This window comes from Chionomys nivalis, chromosome 1 (assembly GCF_950005125.1).
Source record: "Chionomys nivalis chromosome 1, mChiNiv1.1, whole genome shotgun sequence".
Classification (NCBI taxonomy): Eukaryota; Metazoa; Chordata; class Mammalia; order Rodentia; family Cricetidae; genus Chionomys; species Chionomys nivalis.
The window spans coordinates 78,870,805-78,887,771 of record NC_080086.1 but is presented as its reverse complement, the minus strand read 5'-3'; the positions used below and the strand labels follow the sequence as shown (position 1 = coordinate 78,887,771).

Below are 16,967 nucleotides of genomic sequence, written 5' to 3'. Positions count from 1 at the left end.
AGCCAGCAAGTCCTGTGTGTCAGGACACTCATTTCCTGATAACACTGAAGGTCATTTGTCTTCTAGACTGTCCAAAGCCAGTTAACCCTACTGATAAACAAGACTGTTTCTTGCCCTGCTAGATAGAAAATGTGAAGCTCTTTGTTATTGCTGTGGTAAAAAAAATAAATAAATAAGCAAACAGAAAATCACATAACACAATTTAACCATCTTAACCGTTGGGGTGCAGGGTTAACCAAACCAAAGTCTTGTAACATGTCAAGCAAAGATTACCACTAAGCTACATTACTGGCCCCAATTCAGCACGATGAAACAGACCTCTAGAACTTTTTTAGAGAGGAAAAGAGGAAGAGAAGGAGAGAGAGTGTGCATCTCTGTGTTTCTGTCTGCATTTGTGTGTGTGTGTGTGTGTGTGTGTGTGCACCATAGCATAGAATGGAAGTCAGAGGACCATCTTTGGAAGTCAACTCTCCTTCTATCATGTGGGTCCTAGAGATGGAACTCAGATCGTCAGGGTTGGCAGCAGCCACCTTGACCTACTGAGCCGTCTTCCTGGCCCTCCAGAGCCTTTCAGTGTGCAAAACTGAAACGCCATGCCTGTTAGATGCATTGCCTCTTCACCTCCTCGGCCCGTGGTCCCCAACATCTAGCTTCTGTAAACCTGACCACTTCACACACTGCAGGTAAGTGCAGTCTTCTTAGTGCCCGTCTTCATGTGACTGGTTTGTCTCCGGGCATAATGAAATCAATACCCTTGTGGAGTTTCTATTCTTGTCATGTGATGCGACCTGCTGGTTCCGTCCTGTTCCTGAGCAGAAGCTAACCCTAAAAGGCAAATGCTCTGTATTAGCAGATGGCAATCAACACGGGAGTGGCTCCAGGCATCACAGGACTGAGTGTCTGTCTACACAGTGTCATTTCTAATGTTGGCGAGGTTCTAAAGCCCGTGTTGGTCATCCCCTTTCAGAGAGCTCAGAGATACGCCCAGCAAGTCTTACAGAAGGAATGCCGGCCCAGGTTCGCGAAGAAAGCCATGGCTCAGTTATTTGAGCACAGGTACAGCCTGAACTTGGAGCCCTTTGTGCAGAAGGTTCCCAGGGCCAATGAAGCCGAGCTCAAGTATGACCCTCCTTTTGGATTCCGGAAGTTCTCCAGTAAAGTCCAGAGCCTCTTGGATTTGCTGCCCGAGCATGACTTTCCTGAACACTTGAGAGCCAAGCACTGCCGGCGCTGCGTGGTTATTGGGAATGGGGGCATCCTCCGTGGACTAGAGCTGGGCCATGCCCTCAACCAGTTCGACGTGGTGATAAGGTATCTGCGCTCAAAACCAGCTTTATCTAGAACTTAGGCTTGTGCTCTGGGCCAGTGTAGCTCTGGGGACAGAGAGGAACCCCGGAAGCTCTTTCAGCATCTCTGTTTCAACTCCTGGGTTTTTGAAACAGAACCACAAATGGTCAGGTGTCCCAAACTATTTATTGGTTATGCTAGATTCAAGGAGTATGCTGTGGGCTGAAGTCACTTGCTAAGCCTTTCAGAAGAGGAGGATTTGGAAGGATGGGAGGGCTTGGTAGACAGTGTGTTAGCTAGGGAGGGGCTACAGGATGATGCAGGACAGGAGGATGATGGGGGACGCCTGGCTTGGGATAGTGAGCCCTAGGAGACAGTGCTAGCTAGGATAGAAGGCCCCTCGGGTAGTTAGAACTCAACACAAGCAGTAGACAGCTGTTCTAGAGTTCTCTGACTTCACCTAACTCTTTAAAGGGGATTTTGTTGATTGGTTTATTTGTTTGGTTTTTGGTTTTTGGTCTTTTGAGACAGGGTTTCTCTAGATAGCTCTGACTGTCCTGGAACTCACTATGTGGACCAGGCTAGCATGGAGCTCCCCAGTGTCGGGATTAAGGTGTGTTCCACCACACTGTGCTTAAGTTCTTCCCCTAGGTTAGGGGTGTGGCGGAATGGTAGAATACTTGCTTCCAATACTCGAGGCTCTGTATTAGTGACAGTGAGGAAAGAAAGGCTTTCCAGTGATAGATGTAAAGTATGCATTATCAGGGAGAGAATGGCACTGCCCGTAGCCTGAGCAGCCAGCCGCTGCTGGTTTGCTGTGCTGCTGCTCACTGTGGCTCTGGGCATGTGCTTGCATCTGTGTCTCTCCCTCCTGAAAGATTGATTTTGTTTATCTGTGAGTGTGTATGTGAACACACATGCATGTGCCCGTGGAGGCCAGAAGAGGACATCAGAAGTTATAGGCTCTTGTGAGCCACCCAGGATGAGTGCTCGGACTAAACTGTGGTCCTCTGGGAGAACAACAGGTCCTCTTAACCACTGGGCCATCTCTCCAGCCCTGCTTTACAAAGTAGTTTAGCCTTATACTTATGATTAGTTTCTAAAGTCATTAATATCCTAAAACTCCTTTAGAAGAAGATAAATTATTGGGTGATTCTCTTGCCAGACATTAGAATGTTCTCATCTTTTTACTTTTCATTATGAAATTGCTTTGTATTTTTTTTTATCCACATGTCTTTTTATCCAGCTCTGATTAGTTAGTTCCTTGGACAAGTTGTTTAGAATAGAATTGGTGTCTCCAAAGCCTGCATCTGTTTTTCCAACCCTTAGTACACTGCATAAATTAATTAACCACAGGAGCTGGGTCCTAATTCAGTCTGGGCAGATTGAAGACAAGAGGATGGGAACAGAGCCTGGGGGAAGGTGTGACTGACACTCATGGTTGGGGGTTACACACAGAAAGGGGGAGCAGTGACAGAGGGCTGAATCTGAGCGACATACTGAAAATTCACTCAGATTGGCAGCTCCTTTTAATGGTTTGAAAACTAATGTCAAATGATACCAAGATTTTGACTCCAAGCGCTTTTGGCCTTAGAAACTGCTGTTAGACACCCGGACGTGGAAGGAACAGGGTAGTGAGGGACATAATAAAATCCACTCCAGACATTTTGACCTCCAAGTGATGATGCTCACATGGGACCTTTGTGATTTGGACCAGCCACTCCGTGATGCCTCCGTTTCCTCATCTGTACCCTAGAAGCAGTGAGGTTCTTCCACAGTGGAGACAGTGTGCTAAGAGCAGTGAGCGACAGGGTTATGTTCAGTGCTCAGTAAACGCCACGGCTACTTCAGGAGAGCGCATAGGAAGCTGAGGGCTGCAGCAAGGTCCAGTCGGTGAATGATTTCGTGTTCAGAGGGGCAAGGAAAAGAAAGGAGGACACAGAAGGGAGCCGCAGACCGCAGAGAGCAGGAGCAGAGCGGGCTAGGCTTGTGGGGGTCAGTGGCTGTGACAGCTGCCGTACACTCAGGCTTTTTGTTGCCTTGCAGCGTTAAGTGCTTTCTTCTCAGAGTAACCCCAGTGGGTGGTGGGTGTCATCCCTAGCAGGTGCCGTGAAAGACACAAAGGTGCCGGTCCCTAACTGATTAAATACAAGCTCTGGAGGCTCCAGACCCTTGCACCTGGTCCCACTGAGCAGATCAATGAATGCCTGTGTGCAAGTAGCAGTGTACAGAGCAGGGCCAGGAGCCCCCACCCGTCCAACAGTGCAGGGCTAGGCTAGGCTGTGGGAAAGCCGGCGGGGGCGGGCCGGGGGTGGGGGGGCCTGTGCTGGCAGTGCAGGCCTTCAGTCCCGGGGCAGAGGTGGCTAGAGAAGGCTGCACCTCAGGCTGGCTCTGAAGGACAGCAGTGTGTGTCTTCTCAGAAAGGAATCAGGTGGGGACAGCTGAATGAGGAGCCCTGCCTGGTGTGAGGAGGGGGCTAAGATAGCTGGGAGGGGTCAGAAAAGAGGCTTGATGCCCTGGGGTGGCAGGACTGGGGCATGAGGACTTCAAGGGCTCCTTGCACAGAGAGGCTCCAGTGTGCCAGGGACAGTGAAGGGTGCTTGGAGCCCTTTTAGAAAGACAAAGATTGCCTAAGAAGCATTTTTATTCTCATGATTTTGTGGGAATAGTACAAATCATTTCATTTACCTTCTCCCAGATTCCCTGGTTGACCACACGCTTTCCATTTGCTTATTTCCCTATACAGATGCCCTTGGCTTTTGAGGCTTCCCTCTGTACGCCCAGCGTACTTTTCCATCGGGACTGCATTAAGGGGCAAGGGAGGCAGCTCAGTGCAGAAGGCTCTTGCTGCAGGGGACTGGAGTTCAGGTCTCCAGTGCCTGAATAAACACCAGGCATGACAGCCAGCCTGTAGATTCCATGCTTCATGAGTCCAGGATCAGAAGGCAGAGGCAGGCTGGCTACCTAGACTAGCCATCCTGGTGAACTTTGGCTTCAATAGAGAGACCTTGTTTCAAGCGATAAGTTGGAGAGCATTTGAGGAAGACTCCCCATGTCAACCCAGTCATGCATGTAAGGGGAGGGGAGAAGTGAGGAGGCACTGACTCCACCTAACCTGCTAGACACCTGAGCTTAGTGTAGACTGTCAGTCTCTTCCCCTCGTGATCCACATGGCTGTCACCCTGTGGCATCATAAAACGTATCATTCCACAGATGTTAGCAGCCCAGGAAAAGAGCGAAATCTGAAGTTCAGAACTGGGTTTCTGTCAGATGCACACTGCTTTGGGCAATCATAAAATTGGAAGATTTTAAGTTGAACTGTTAAAGATCAGATACCGTCTGTACTGTTCCTCTCTCCTGACCCTGTTTGAAAGTTGCAATAGCAAGCCCTAAAAACTTGAGTATGCTTTTCCTGAGAATAGAGACATGATATTCAGACTCAGAAAGTTAGCATAATGCAATTAATAAGTTGTATCCATATATTAGCACCTAAAGACCTAATCTGCAGACTTCAATTATATCAGCGGTGCCTTTCCTTTTCAAAACAGAAAAAGGAAAACAGTCTGGCCCAGTGGCTTGCTCTGGCATTTAACTGTCCTGTCCAGTAGCCAGTTTTAATGACCAAGGGATGGGGTGTTAAAGAGCAGGAAGTGGAAGTAGCATGAGATAGCAAGGTTAGACACAACTATGTGGCTGACATTTTTATGCGATTTCAGAAGACCATTAACTAGCCGGGCACAGTGGTAGCTCTGTAACCCCAAGTACTCAGGAGACTTTGGGATTCTGGCAAGAACTCTTAATTATCTGAGCAAATGGGAGACTTTCAAAGAAAGTAATATCCAGGAAAGCCCCAAATGTTATGTTTGGATTAGCTTAAAATACCAGGACATGACAGGACTGCCTAAGTTGACAGTCTGGGGTTATGTCCTGGTGCTCCAGCATGGGCTTGAGGCCGTGTACAGCCAGCGCCCTGAAGGGCAGCCATGTGCATACCCCTGGGGTCACTGGGAGGGACGCCTACTCCAACAGTGTCCTGATTCATGAGGCCGTGGCATAGGATGCTGGGATGTCACACAGTGTGACAAGATGATTAACGATTCCCTTTGTCAATGGTTCCTCTTTGTTTGACTAGGTTAAACAGTGCACCAGTTGAGGGTTATTCTGAACACGTTGGAAACAAAACCACCATAAGGATGACCTACCCAGAGGGCGCCCCGCTGTCGGAGGTGGAGTACTACGCCAATGACTTGTTTGTTACCGTTTTATTCAAGAGTGTTGATTTCAAGTGGCTTCAAGCAATGATAAAAAATGAAACCTTGGTAAGCCCTCAGAATTCTTCTGGAAATCCAGCATTGGCAAAAGTGAGGGCATCTTAGATTAAATTATGGACTTTTATTTTTAAATATTCACAGTAGAATACATACTTTTGCTTGGTCTTTGAAATGATATTCTCCCTCTTTGTAGAAATCCCTCAGAACTCACCTGCACATTTGCTTCAGAACCTTATTAATATTAAGACTTGGCACATAGAACTGAAAGTGTAACCCGGTGTGTGGAGTGCTCGCCGAGCATGCACAGGCCTGGGTTCATTCCCTGTTGCCACATAAAACTGGCTAAAGGGGCACACACCTGTATTCTCAGTACTTGGGAGGTGGCAGCAGGAAGATAAGCTCCAGGCCATCCTCAGCTGTGTAGAGTTTGAGGCCAGCCTGGGCTACATGAGGCCCTGTCTTAGAAACAAGCAAATAAGTAAACCAAAACTACAAAAAGAATTTCATGTGAAAATGGTGTTCTCACTAAAAAGCAGCATCAACTTTAAGACCATGCTTCCTATTGTGAGTTTGATTACCTTGTTCTGCAGACATGAACTGAATGACTTTTAGTTAGTTCAAGAAGTGAGATTTGCTGGATGAATATAAACTGTGCTGAAGTTTATACAATAACCGTCCCAAAGATGTTCTCCAAAATGCTGTGGGCGGGATCCTCTAATTGGGGTAAATCCAAGGCATCCTCGAGGGCAGCAGCGGAGGCCTCCACTGGCTCAGCTTCCTCTTGCTGGTCTGTCCCATAATCGGTTAATACTGCTTAATTGATTGTACTTAATTGATGTAGTCCCATGCATTAAAGTGAAATAATTTTCAGGGCTCAGTTATCAAGCTGATAGTAAATAACTATCTCCAAAACTAACAGGATAGGGTCCACGAAGATGGCTCAGAGGGTAAAGGTACCTGGCACCCCAGGTTCAACCCCTAGGAGGTGCATGGTAGAAAGAGAGAAATGATTCCCAGAGATCATCCTCAGGCCTCCATACGTGCTATGACACCACACACACACACACACACACACACACACACATACACACACATGTGCATATAATACGTGGTTAAATAGACATTCTTTTTAATTTAGTAGGCTGTACCACATGATGGAACAGTTTACATGTCCCAAGCCTGGTTCTCTGTGGATGATTGTGACCTTCTGGATTTTTCTATTGCATAGAATTTCTGATGGGAAAATGAAGTGACCTCTAGTCAGTTGCTAAGCAATTTTATGAGACTAGGAAATAAAGTCAGTGGAAAGTGGATATGTGGTGAGAACCCATCCAACAAGGCACTCCCCGCACTTACCACCCCTAAGTCAAGCCTGTTAACTGACCTTCCCTGGGAACGCTGTACATTGTAAAAGAGCCCTGGCTCAGGTCATCTTTGGGGAATTTCTTCCTCAAGCAAGCGAGTTGGTTCTATCATTTCTGTTCAGGTCTGCAGCAGCTTTGTAATTTGGCGAGTTTCAGGGTTACATTATTGGGCGGAAATACTAGATTTCCATGCATTTAGATGACTGTGCTCTAAGGTACAGGGTACAGGGCCAGCTGGAGTTGTGCTCATGACTTCTTACCCTCTGCTGACAGGAGAACCTTAGTAAGTATCCTGACGATTGCCTGCATTCTTTCCTTAGCCATTTTGGGTTCGGCTCTTCTTTTGGAAGCAGGTGGCAGAAAAAATCCCACTCCAGGCCAAACACTTCAGGATTTTGAACCCAATTATCATCAAAGAAACTGCCTTTGACATCCTTCAGTACTCGGAGCCTCAGCTGAGATTCTGGGGCCAAGACAAGGTATATTTGTTACTACTCAATTAACTGTTCTCTGTGTACAAGAGAAAATAGGTTTAAGTTTTGTGCATCTCTAGTAGGGAAACCTACTCATTGACCAGACAGGTCCACGTGTGATTATCGTTCCGCCCCTTGGTGTCAGGTTTTCTCGTGGAATTAGCCTTCTTCTAGTGTACTCTTTAGTACAGTAACACACATGTTACTGAAATGTTAAGAAAGGCCTCTTGGCCCCAGGGCCACATTCAACTGCCAGACACGAAGAGGCACTTCGTTAATCTGAAAGGTTCTGTATATTGTATCTCTGTAAGATACTAAGACTTGGTAGCTACCAGTGCTTCACAGATGGTGATAAATGAAGTCAGCCCTCTAAGGCAGTACTTTTCAGTCTGGCCCCACGCCAGACGTTCAGACTTCACTAGTCAGTGTTGTGATCTGTACATGGGGATATTTTCAAAGTTACCCAGATAATTTGAGAACCTTTGTGTTCTAGGTTTCTGTTGGGTAGGTTGTTAACCTGCAATTAACATGTGCTGCCAGAAGGGGGTGGTGTGGAAAATGATTTTATTGTAGCTTGGCCCATGTCCTTAAAACTTTGAAGCCTGCCTGGTCAACAAAGTGAGTTGCAGGGCAGCCAGGACTACACAGAGAAACTCCATCTTTTTTTTTTTTTTTTTTTTTTGTTTTTCGAGACAGGGTTTCTCTGTGGTTTTGGAGCCTGTCCTGGAACTAGCTCTTGTAGACCAGGCTGGTCTCGAACTCACAGAGATCCGCCTGCCTCTGCCTCCCGAGTGCTGGGATTAAAGGCGTGCGCCACCACTGCCCGGCCTCCATCTTTTTTTTTTAAAAAAAAAAAAAAAACAGGTGGTGGTGCACGCCTTTAATCCCAGCACTTGGAAGGTAGAGGCAGGCGGATCTCTGTGAGTTTGAGGCCAGCCTGGTCTACAAGAGCTAATTCCAGGACAGGCTCCAAAAGCTACAGAGAAACCTTATCTCAAAAACAAAACAACAACACTAAATACTTATAAAATTATAGTACATGTATAAGACATGCGTGAAATACAAAAGGCTATCAGTACATGTGGGTCCAAGTCCCAGGATGCCTTGCTTTGTATGAACAAGTACTCCAGAAATACCTGAAACATTTCTGGGCTCACACATCACAGATACGGGATATGGCCTGCAATTGGACCAGCAACAGCCCTCAGGACTGTTAGGCACAAGCTCTCTGGGCTTGTCTTATGGTCTGTTTTTACCCAAAACTTGAGTGAAGATCCAAAAAGCTTGTGCCAGGCTTGCACATCCCAGGAGGCATGGCAGGATGCTAGGCAGACAGAGGGTGTGCCAACAGTGAGAAGCTAAAATGGGATGAGCCTTAGGCATGCTGAGCCAAAGTTAGTTGAATCTATTTTGAAAGGAGTAAATGTCGCCAGGCAGAGTGACACATGGACTCCAGCACTCCACAGGCTGAAGTAGGAGGTCGTGTAGAAGCCAGCGTGGGTTACATGGCAAGACCCTATCTTAAACAACAACAACCAGACGGATGAGCATGACGCCTGCTGCAGAACAGGAGTTCAGTCCCGGGCCCACAGGGAGAAGAAGAGAACCAACTCCTGAAAGTTGTCCTCTGACCTCCAGGCACGCACAGAGACATGCCTGTCCAAGTGCTTATGTGTGCGCGCACACACACATACATTTATATATCTTAAAAATATAAAAAGATAGTTGAGTTAGTTAATTACAATTTAAAAATCAAGGAAGAATAAATGTCTTTATTTCAGGTCTGGCTTATCTGCTGTGTATATAAAAATGGTCTAGGAACAGCTAATTTTAATATTAGTGGGATACTAGCAGCAACTAGGTATATGGGAGAAATGAGAATTTAATAAGGGAGAATGTGCCCCACAGGAGGGGTGGGATCCACAAACCGTGCCCTGGGAAGGACCACAGAGGGTCCTCTCAGAAGTAGACCTGATAGATCCTTACAGCATATATACAAATAACACACAGACCCAGCAGCTTATATTTAGGAATATGTGTGTGTGTGTGTGTGTGTATATATGTATATATATGTATGTATTATGCATGCATGCATGCAGTAACAACTGGTGAAAAAAGAGGCTGTGAATTTGCAGGAGAGCAGGGAAGAATATGTGGGAGGTTTGGAGGGAAGAAAGAGAAGGGGGAAATGTAATTATATTATAATTTCAAAAATTTAAAAATAGCCGGTGTAGTAGTGCACACCTTTAAGCCCAGCACTTGGTGAGCAGAGGCAGATAGATCTCTGTGAGTTCCAGGACAACCAGAGAGCTACATAATGAGACTCTGTGTGAAAAAAAAAAATTAAAAATGAGTTAAAGTATTATTTTTAAAATGAATAAATGGAATAAGTTGGTCTGTGTTCTTTTCAGAACATCCCCACCATCGGTGTCATTGCCATCGTCTTAGCCACACATCTGTGTGATGAAGTCAGCTTGGCAGGTTTTGGATATGACCTCAGTCGACCCAGGATTCCTCTGCATTACTTCGACAGTCAGTGCATGGGCGCCATGAACTTTCAAGCCATGCACAATGTGACCACAGAGACCAAGTTCCTCCTGAAGTTGATCAAGGAGGGTGTGGTGAAGGACCTCAGTGGGGGCATCCATTGTGAATTTTGAGCACAACAAACCTCAATTGGAAATGCAGCTGGGACCAGTGGTGAAGCCTTCACTTCCACTCACCCTGCGGCTGCTTGACGGGCAGCTGCTGTTTTTAAACTTTTCATTAAAAAAGAAAAGAAAAAAAAAAAAGCACCAACAAAGTTTAGCTCTTCCCACATCTTTGCCCTATTTATTTGAAGTCAGTGTTAGGTTTTGCACATTTTTATAAGTTAATTTTAAGAATGGGATTGGAAAGACTTTTCAAAGAGAATGATATCAAATGATCCTTTATTGTATTATAAGGAAATAATTTAACTTGCAAACACTGTACGCATGTCTTCTGCACAGTGGGCAGCAGGTGATGAGGTGGGAGCAGAGGGCTCTCTGGCCCTTTGATGACGGCCATGGTGCCTGATTCTGGATTCTGCTGCTCTGTTTGGAGGAACTGGCGGCAGAGACACTTCCTACTTCTTGGATGAAGGGCTTACTCATGACCACTGGCAGCCGCAGGAGGTCGGGACCACTAGACAAGTGTATAACCCCTTTCTGCCGGTTCATCTTAGACTCACCAGCATTCAGCCAGAGCAGCTGGCCTGGAGGTTGCTGGCTGGTGAGACAATGTTTGCTGAGTCCTGTGAAGTTGCCTCAGACTGGAGAAGCCATGTCTCTCCACACCATCAGGATACTTTTAAACTTCTAGAGAATTTTTTTTTCTGTCCTTCCAAAGCACTTATGTGTTATTTAAGATACTGTTGTTTGTCTGAGGTGGTACATCGGAATTATGACAGTGCCTCAGTTATCCAGAGCCTTGGGGGATGTACCTTACCAGGGATGATCACATTTCTGAAGCACTGGAGTGAGAGCCTCCCATTGTTACAGCTTGCTTATTTGAAAGAAGAAAGAAAGAAAGAAAGAAAGAAAGAAAGAAAGAAAGAAAGAAAGAAAGAAAGAAAGAAAGGAAGGAAGGAAGAAAAGAAAGAAAGATTTTCAAATGCCTGACAGTGTATACTAAACAATGTCAAAGAAAGAAAGAAAAAAAGAATAAAAGCTTTTGCAGAACCCCCTGTGATCTAGTTACTTTGAGTGTTTGTTCCTTCATTTGTTCATTGTAGGGAAATCTCTTTTCTCTGCTAAGTGGAACCCTTACCCTGGATGCTGCATGTGAAGACAGAATCGGGGCACCTCACTCCCCCAGCTCTTTGATTGGGGCACCTCACTCCCCCAGCTCTTTGATTGGGGCACCTCACTCCCCCTGCTCTTTGATTGGGGCACCTCACTCCCCCTGCTCTTTGATTGGGGCACCTCACTCCCCCAGCTCTTTGATTGGGACACCTCACTCCCCTAGCTCTTTGATTCAAGTCAGGGCCCCTCTAGTGATGGATGTCGTAGTTATTTTTCAACACTGTGACAAAATTCCATGACCAAAGAAACTTATTAAAAGGAAGTATTTAATTTGGGGCTCAGGGTTTCAGAGGGTGAGTCCATAACCACAATGATGAGGAACACGGGAGCAAAGCGGCAAGCATGGTGCTGAAGGGGTCACTGAGAGCTTGGATCATGCTCTACAAACATGAGGCAGAAGGAGCCTAACTGGGAATGGGGCCTTTTAAACCTCAAAACCCACCCCAACTGACACAGCTTCTAATCCTTCCCAAACAGTTCCACCAACAGGGGACAAAGCATTCAAGTAATGAGCCTGTGGGGACCATTCCCATTCAAACCACCTCTGTAGTTACAGGTTGCCTTGCCCTGAAGCTCTAGCTTGCCTTTTAGTGGCCTGGTGTCAGGAGGTGTGGGCAGCTGTTCTGCATCCATCTGCTGTGCCTTTTTTCTATAGTCTTTCCCTGCCCATGTTCCCTGGCGTCTCCCTCAGTTCACGCCACTGCCCTGCAGCCCCAAGGAAACCTGTCTCCAGTGCATTCTAACACTTGTCCTGTCTCCCTTCTGAGTATTGGGAAAGGGGACAAGCCATATCAACACAAAACCCATCTCTAGGGCTGTAGGCTACAGCTCGGAGGGACTGCAAAGCAAAATAGTATTTCTCTGGGGGTTTTGTCTCTTTTGGCTTCTACTTTGGAAGATACTATTTGCTGATGTGGGATTTTCCTCTGTATGCTGTGAATATGTTTTACTACCATTGGTTAATAAAAGAAGCTGCTTTGGCCTATAGCATGGTAGAGTCAAGAAGACACCATATAGCTGCTGAAGGAGACAGAGGCCCCAGAACCTTACCGGTAAGCCACTATCCTCGTGGTAAAATACAAAATAATAGAAATGTGTTAATTTAAGATGTAAGAGTTAGTTAACAAAATGCCTGAGCTAATAGACCAAGCAATGTTGCAGCTCATACAGTTTCCTTGTGATTATTTCAGGTCTGGGTGGCCAGGAAACAAATGAACAGTCTCCTACTATAATTTGTTTATATGACAATGTTTCTAAACTTCTAGTTCTATAACTTATTAAAAAACATTCTAGCTTGAATACCACACAGCCCCCACCCTATAGCAAGAACCACAATGATATATATATATATATTGAGGAGTGCTGGGGAGAACAGGCTCACGGGATTGAGGGAGCTGGGAACCAGCCACACATGCTTCATACCACCTGACTCAAGTCTTCACAATCCAAGAGAGTATGGTACTCCTTTCTCCCCTTTTAAGAGATCATGTCCACAGGCAAGAAGCCATGCCTTTAAGCAGATACCCCAAAGCTACTGGCAGAATAAATCCCTACAACACTTCCCCTTTTGGTCTAAATAAGAAGCTTCTATACCTATACAAAACTATATACAATAAGAACAATGGTCAAGTATTGTCCAGGAGAAAGAGTAATAACATAATATAAAAATAGAACTACAACCAACAAGGAAAAAAAAACACATACTACATGCCCAGGCAACAGGTAATAGGCAAATAACAGAGATTATTCTAATAGCTGTCTTATTCTGAAGGTCTAAGTCTTGTACCTAATATGCCTTAGCTAAAGTAAGAGAGGATAGTAACTTATCATCTAGTCTTCAACCCCATCAAAGACTCAGGAAGGAAAATAATATTACCTGAATAAGCAGGAATTGTAAGCACAAAGCGCAAGCAAATGACTTCCAAACAATGCAAGAAATGACAGAAACAGCTGGCTACCTAGACAGTCACCCAACATTGGGTCAACCAAGTTTGGCTGTAGACCTAGAATATTTGACAGACCATTTTCAGAAGCAGGAAAAATTCAAAGGATTGTCCCACCCTGTCTTGGCAAGGTTCAGCAGCCTCTTCTTTGAATCCTACTTGTCCAAATTGGACAGTGTGCTTACTATCAGCAGTTAAAGTAAGGGCAGTTCTTTGCCTGATATGCCAGTTTTGCCAAGAAGAAAACAAGCTCCATATGGAGTGTCTGCAGTGATCATCTTTCTCATGGGAGTAGATTGGTACTGCCAGAAGCAGTCATGTCTCACATTAATAGAATTCTAAATTATTAAAACATTTCAATGTGATAGTCTGTAGGTCTTTGAAGTGTTTGAAGATCACCTGTCTATGCAGAGTACATCCTTGTGCATATGGAGAACCTGACTAACATAAGTATGACAAACACGAGTGACTATTAACCTATCATTCTTTTTTTGTTTTGTTTTGTTTTTGAGACAGGGTTTCTCTGTAGCTTTGGGGCCTTTCCTGGAACTAGCTCTTGTAGACCAGGCTGGCGCGAACTCACAGAGATCCGCCAGTCTCCCTTCAAAGTGCTGGGATTAAAGATGGTTGCCACGGTTCTTCAGCTTTCCAGGTGGACAGGACTGTTAACTTCCTCCCTTAGCTTAGATAGCACTTCCTTCAAAGAGGAGGCGTCCGGGTCAGCATCCACTTGCTTCCTCCCCGTCCTGTGGTAGAAGCCTGTGATGTCTTCAGGAAGAAGTCTTTAAGTTCTGGGAGGTAGCCAGAGCAACTTGTTACCTAAAGGAGGCTTGGAACTTGCTGAGGCAACTTTGTTAAAGTGGCGGAGACCTAGGGACAGGCAAGCCTGCACCTGACAGTACATCATTTACCTCTCTCAACTGTGGCACAGCATCTGACAGAAGCAACCTAAGGTAAGTGAGGTTCATTCCAGCTCTCGGTTGGTGAGGCACAGCCATCATGGCAGGGAGGTCATGGCATCTGGAGCAGCTGTCTGGTAATGGGAGCTTGCAGGGCAACCTCTTCACAGATCAGGAAGGCCAGAGGACTAAGAAGCAGGGCTTGTCTATAATCATCAAGATCTGACCCTAGTAGCCTAAGTCCACCAGCTAGGCCTTACTTCGCAGGGGTTCCATGATCCACAAAATGGTGCCACCAGCTGGGGACCATGTGTTCACTCGCATGAGCCTGGGAAGGGGATATTTTTATATCCAAAGGTTAGAGCTTCCATTAACTTTCAGATCTCATCTTGTCACCACCCACCCTCCCCATTTTCCCTTTTACATCTGTTTTGTCTCTGCTCCTCACAGACAGTCAGCAAATGCCCTAGGTAAGTAATGAGGCTTGGTGGAGTCTGCCAGTTCACAGGTGTTGTGAAAGCGTCTTCAAGAACGTTTAATCAGCGTTGTGCATACGTGCGTGCATATGTGCTGGTGTGCGAGTGTGCGTGTAGGTGCGTGAGGAGGTCAGAAGGTCAGAAGCCAGCCTCAGAGTGTTTCCTCAGGCACTTGCTATGTGCCTTCTAATTTTTGAGACTTGCCAAGCAGGCCAATAAGCCCCTGCAATCTCCCCACCTGATTTAATTAAAATCGAAACACTGTGACCAAGGCAACTTACAGAAGACAGGTGCATTCGGGGTGTGAACACATACAGGTGCCCTTTCCTCTGGAAGATGAGACATCATTATCCAGCCTTCTGATTGTTTATTAATTCCTGTTATGCCATCCAAGGTCACTTTACAGAGCATAAATTTGTGTACTTGAAGCAACGAACTTATATGGCTAGAAATAACCCAGACCTGCAACTAACACTCAATGGAAGACTAAGCAAAGCCAGGAAAAAGGACTAGTCATTAAGCATGCACGCACAGGTGGTTTTGGCCATGTTCTCCCCAGGCAAAGTGCAGGCTTAACTGTTTGATTTGCATTGTCTGAGTAAGATTGTTACTAATTCCCAATATTAAGAAATTGCAATCTCAGGCTGTGGTGGTGCACACCTTTAATGCTAGTACTCAGAGGCAGAGGCAGGCGGATCTCTGAGAGTGGTCTACAAAGTGAGTTCCAGGATGGCCAGTGCTACACAGAGAAACCCTGTCTCGAAAAACCAAAAAGGAAGGAAGGAAAGAAGGAAGGAAGGAAGGAAGGAAGGAAGGAAGGAAGGAAGGAAGGAAGGAAGGAAGATAGAAAAGAAAGAAAAATAGGAAAAAGGGAAGGAAGAAATTGCAACCTACTGAGAAAAATAATCCTCATTATTTAGTATAATGTGATACAAAGACTAAGCAATGGGCTTTTAGCTACTTTTCTAAAAAGCAGATTTGGGCCTGGAGATGTCACTCAGTTGCCTCGCATGCACGAAATCCTGGGTCCAACCCCTAACATAAACTGGGCATAGTGGCTTCTAATCCCACTTGAGGTAGAGGCTAGGGCAGTGGTTCTCAACCTTCCTGACACCGTGATCCTTTAATACAGCTCCTCATGTTGTGCTGACCCCTAATCGTATTTTCATTGCTACTTCATAACTGAAATTTTGCTACTGTTATGAATCATAATGTTAATATCTGGCATTCAGGATATCTGACATGTGACCTCTGTGAAAGGGTCATTCCACCCCCAAAGGGGTCATGACCTACAGATTGAGAACCACTGGGCTAGATGCTCAGGATTTCAAGGTCATCTTTGATTACATAGCAAGTTACAACCAGTCCAGGATATACGACATCCTGTCTATAAATAAATTAGTTAATTTTTCAGTGGGCTGTGTTCAGTACCACATGAAGGAAGACAAGATTATAGATTTTCTTCTGCCTAGAAGTAAGATGTCAAGTGTGCTGGTTTAAACGTGAAATGTCTCCCACACGCTCATGTGTGTGAGCACTTGGTCCCCAGTTCAGATTGCTGTGTGGGGAGGTAATGGAACCTTTAAGACGTTCAGCCTTGCTGGGCAAGTAAATCACGAGGTGGGCCTTGATGGATTATAGTCTTGTCCTCCTGACACCGTGTGTTGATGAAAATGTGATCAGGCTGCTCCCTGCTCCTTCCAGCATGCCGTGCCTCCTGCCATTACAGACTGCAGCCCTCTGAAAACATAAGCCGAAAATGAACTCCCTCTTCCTCAAGTAGCTTTTGGCCACTGTCATATTCTCTTGCTGTAAAGAGACACAGTGAGCACAGTAATTCTTATAGAGGAAAGCATTTACCTGGGGCCTTGCTGGCAGTTCCAGAGGCTTAGTCCATTATCATCGTGGTAAGAAGCATAGTTGTTGGCATGGCAGGCTGGTGTGAGAGAAGTAGCCGAGAGCTACATCCTGATCGAGAGAGAGAGAGAGAGAGAGAGAGAGAGAACTGGGCTGTCGATTCCAGAAATTCTGTTTACTGTCTGGTGATATTCAGTTTAGATGAAAGGCAGTTTTTCCCAGTGATCAGCTCTTGGCAGTTGAAACGAAGTGTGGATGGATGGTGTTCTGTGCCCATTTGTCTTCTGTCTTCTTTGGAGGAAGTAGAGTGCTGCTGCTAGGAGCCAACCTGTCTCTTTTTGTTATGAAAAGTTTTTTTTTTAAATAATTAAGCATTTAAATTCCATATTCCCCAGATCTCTGAGCAGTTGAGGGCTGTTTATTAGGTATAACTACAGTACAGAATCTGCCTGGAGAGCAGGGTCAGAGCTTGACTGTCCTGACTCTCAACTTAGCAGGTAAGATTTACACTCATAAAAAAAACAGAAAGAAGAAAAAACTGCTTGCAATAGATGGTTAATGGCAGAACTGACA

The 16,967-nt window shown here is 45.5% G+C and overlaps 1 protein-coding gene across 2 annotated transcripts in view; it reads left to right on the top strand.

Annotated features, from left to right (window-relative positions):
- Positions 1-11,096, top strand: part of St3gal5 (ST3 beta-galactoside alpha-2,3-sialyltransferase 5) — a 60,633-nt gene extending 49,537 nt beyond the window's left edge. For both annotated transcript variants that reach the window (XM_057790040.1, XM_057790048.1), the window contains exons 4-7: positions 968-1,311; positions 5,420-5,606; positions 7,243-7,401; positions 9,807-11,096. In XM_057790040.1, coding sequence (XP_057646023.1) covers positions 968-1,311; positions 5,420-5,606; positions 7,243-7,401; positions 9,807-10,055 — 939 coding nt within the window. In that variant the 3' untranslated portion in view covers positions 10,056-11,096. The remainder of the gene's footprint in view (positions 1-967; positions 1,312-5,419; positions 5,607-7,242; positions 7,402-9,806) is intronic.
- The last annotated feature ends 5,871 nt before the right edge of the window (positions 11,097-16,967 follow it).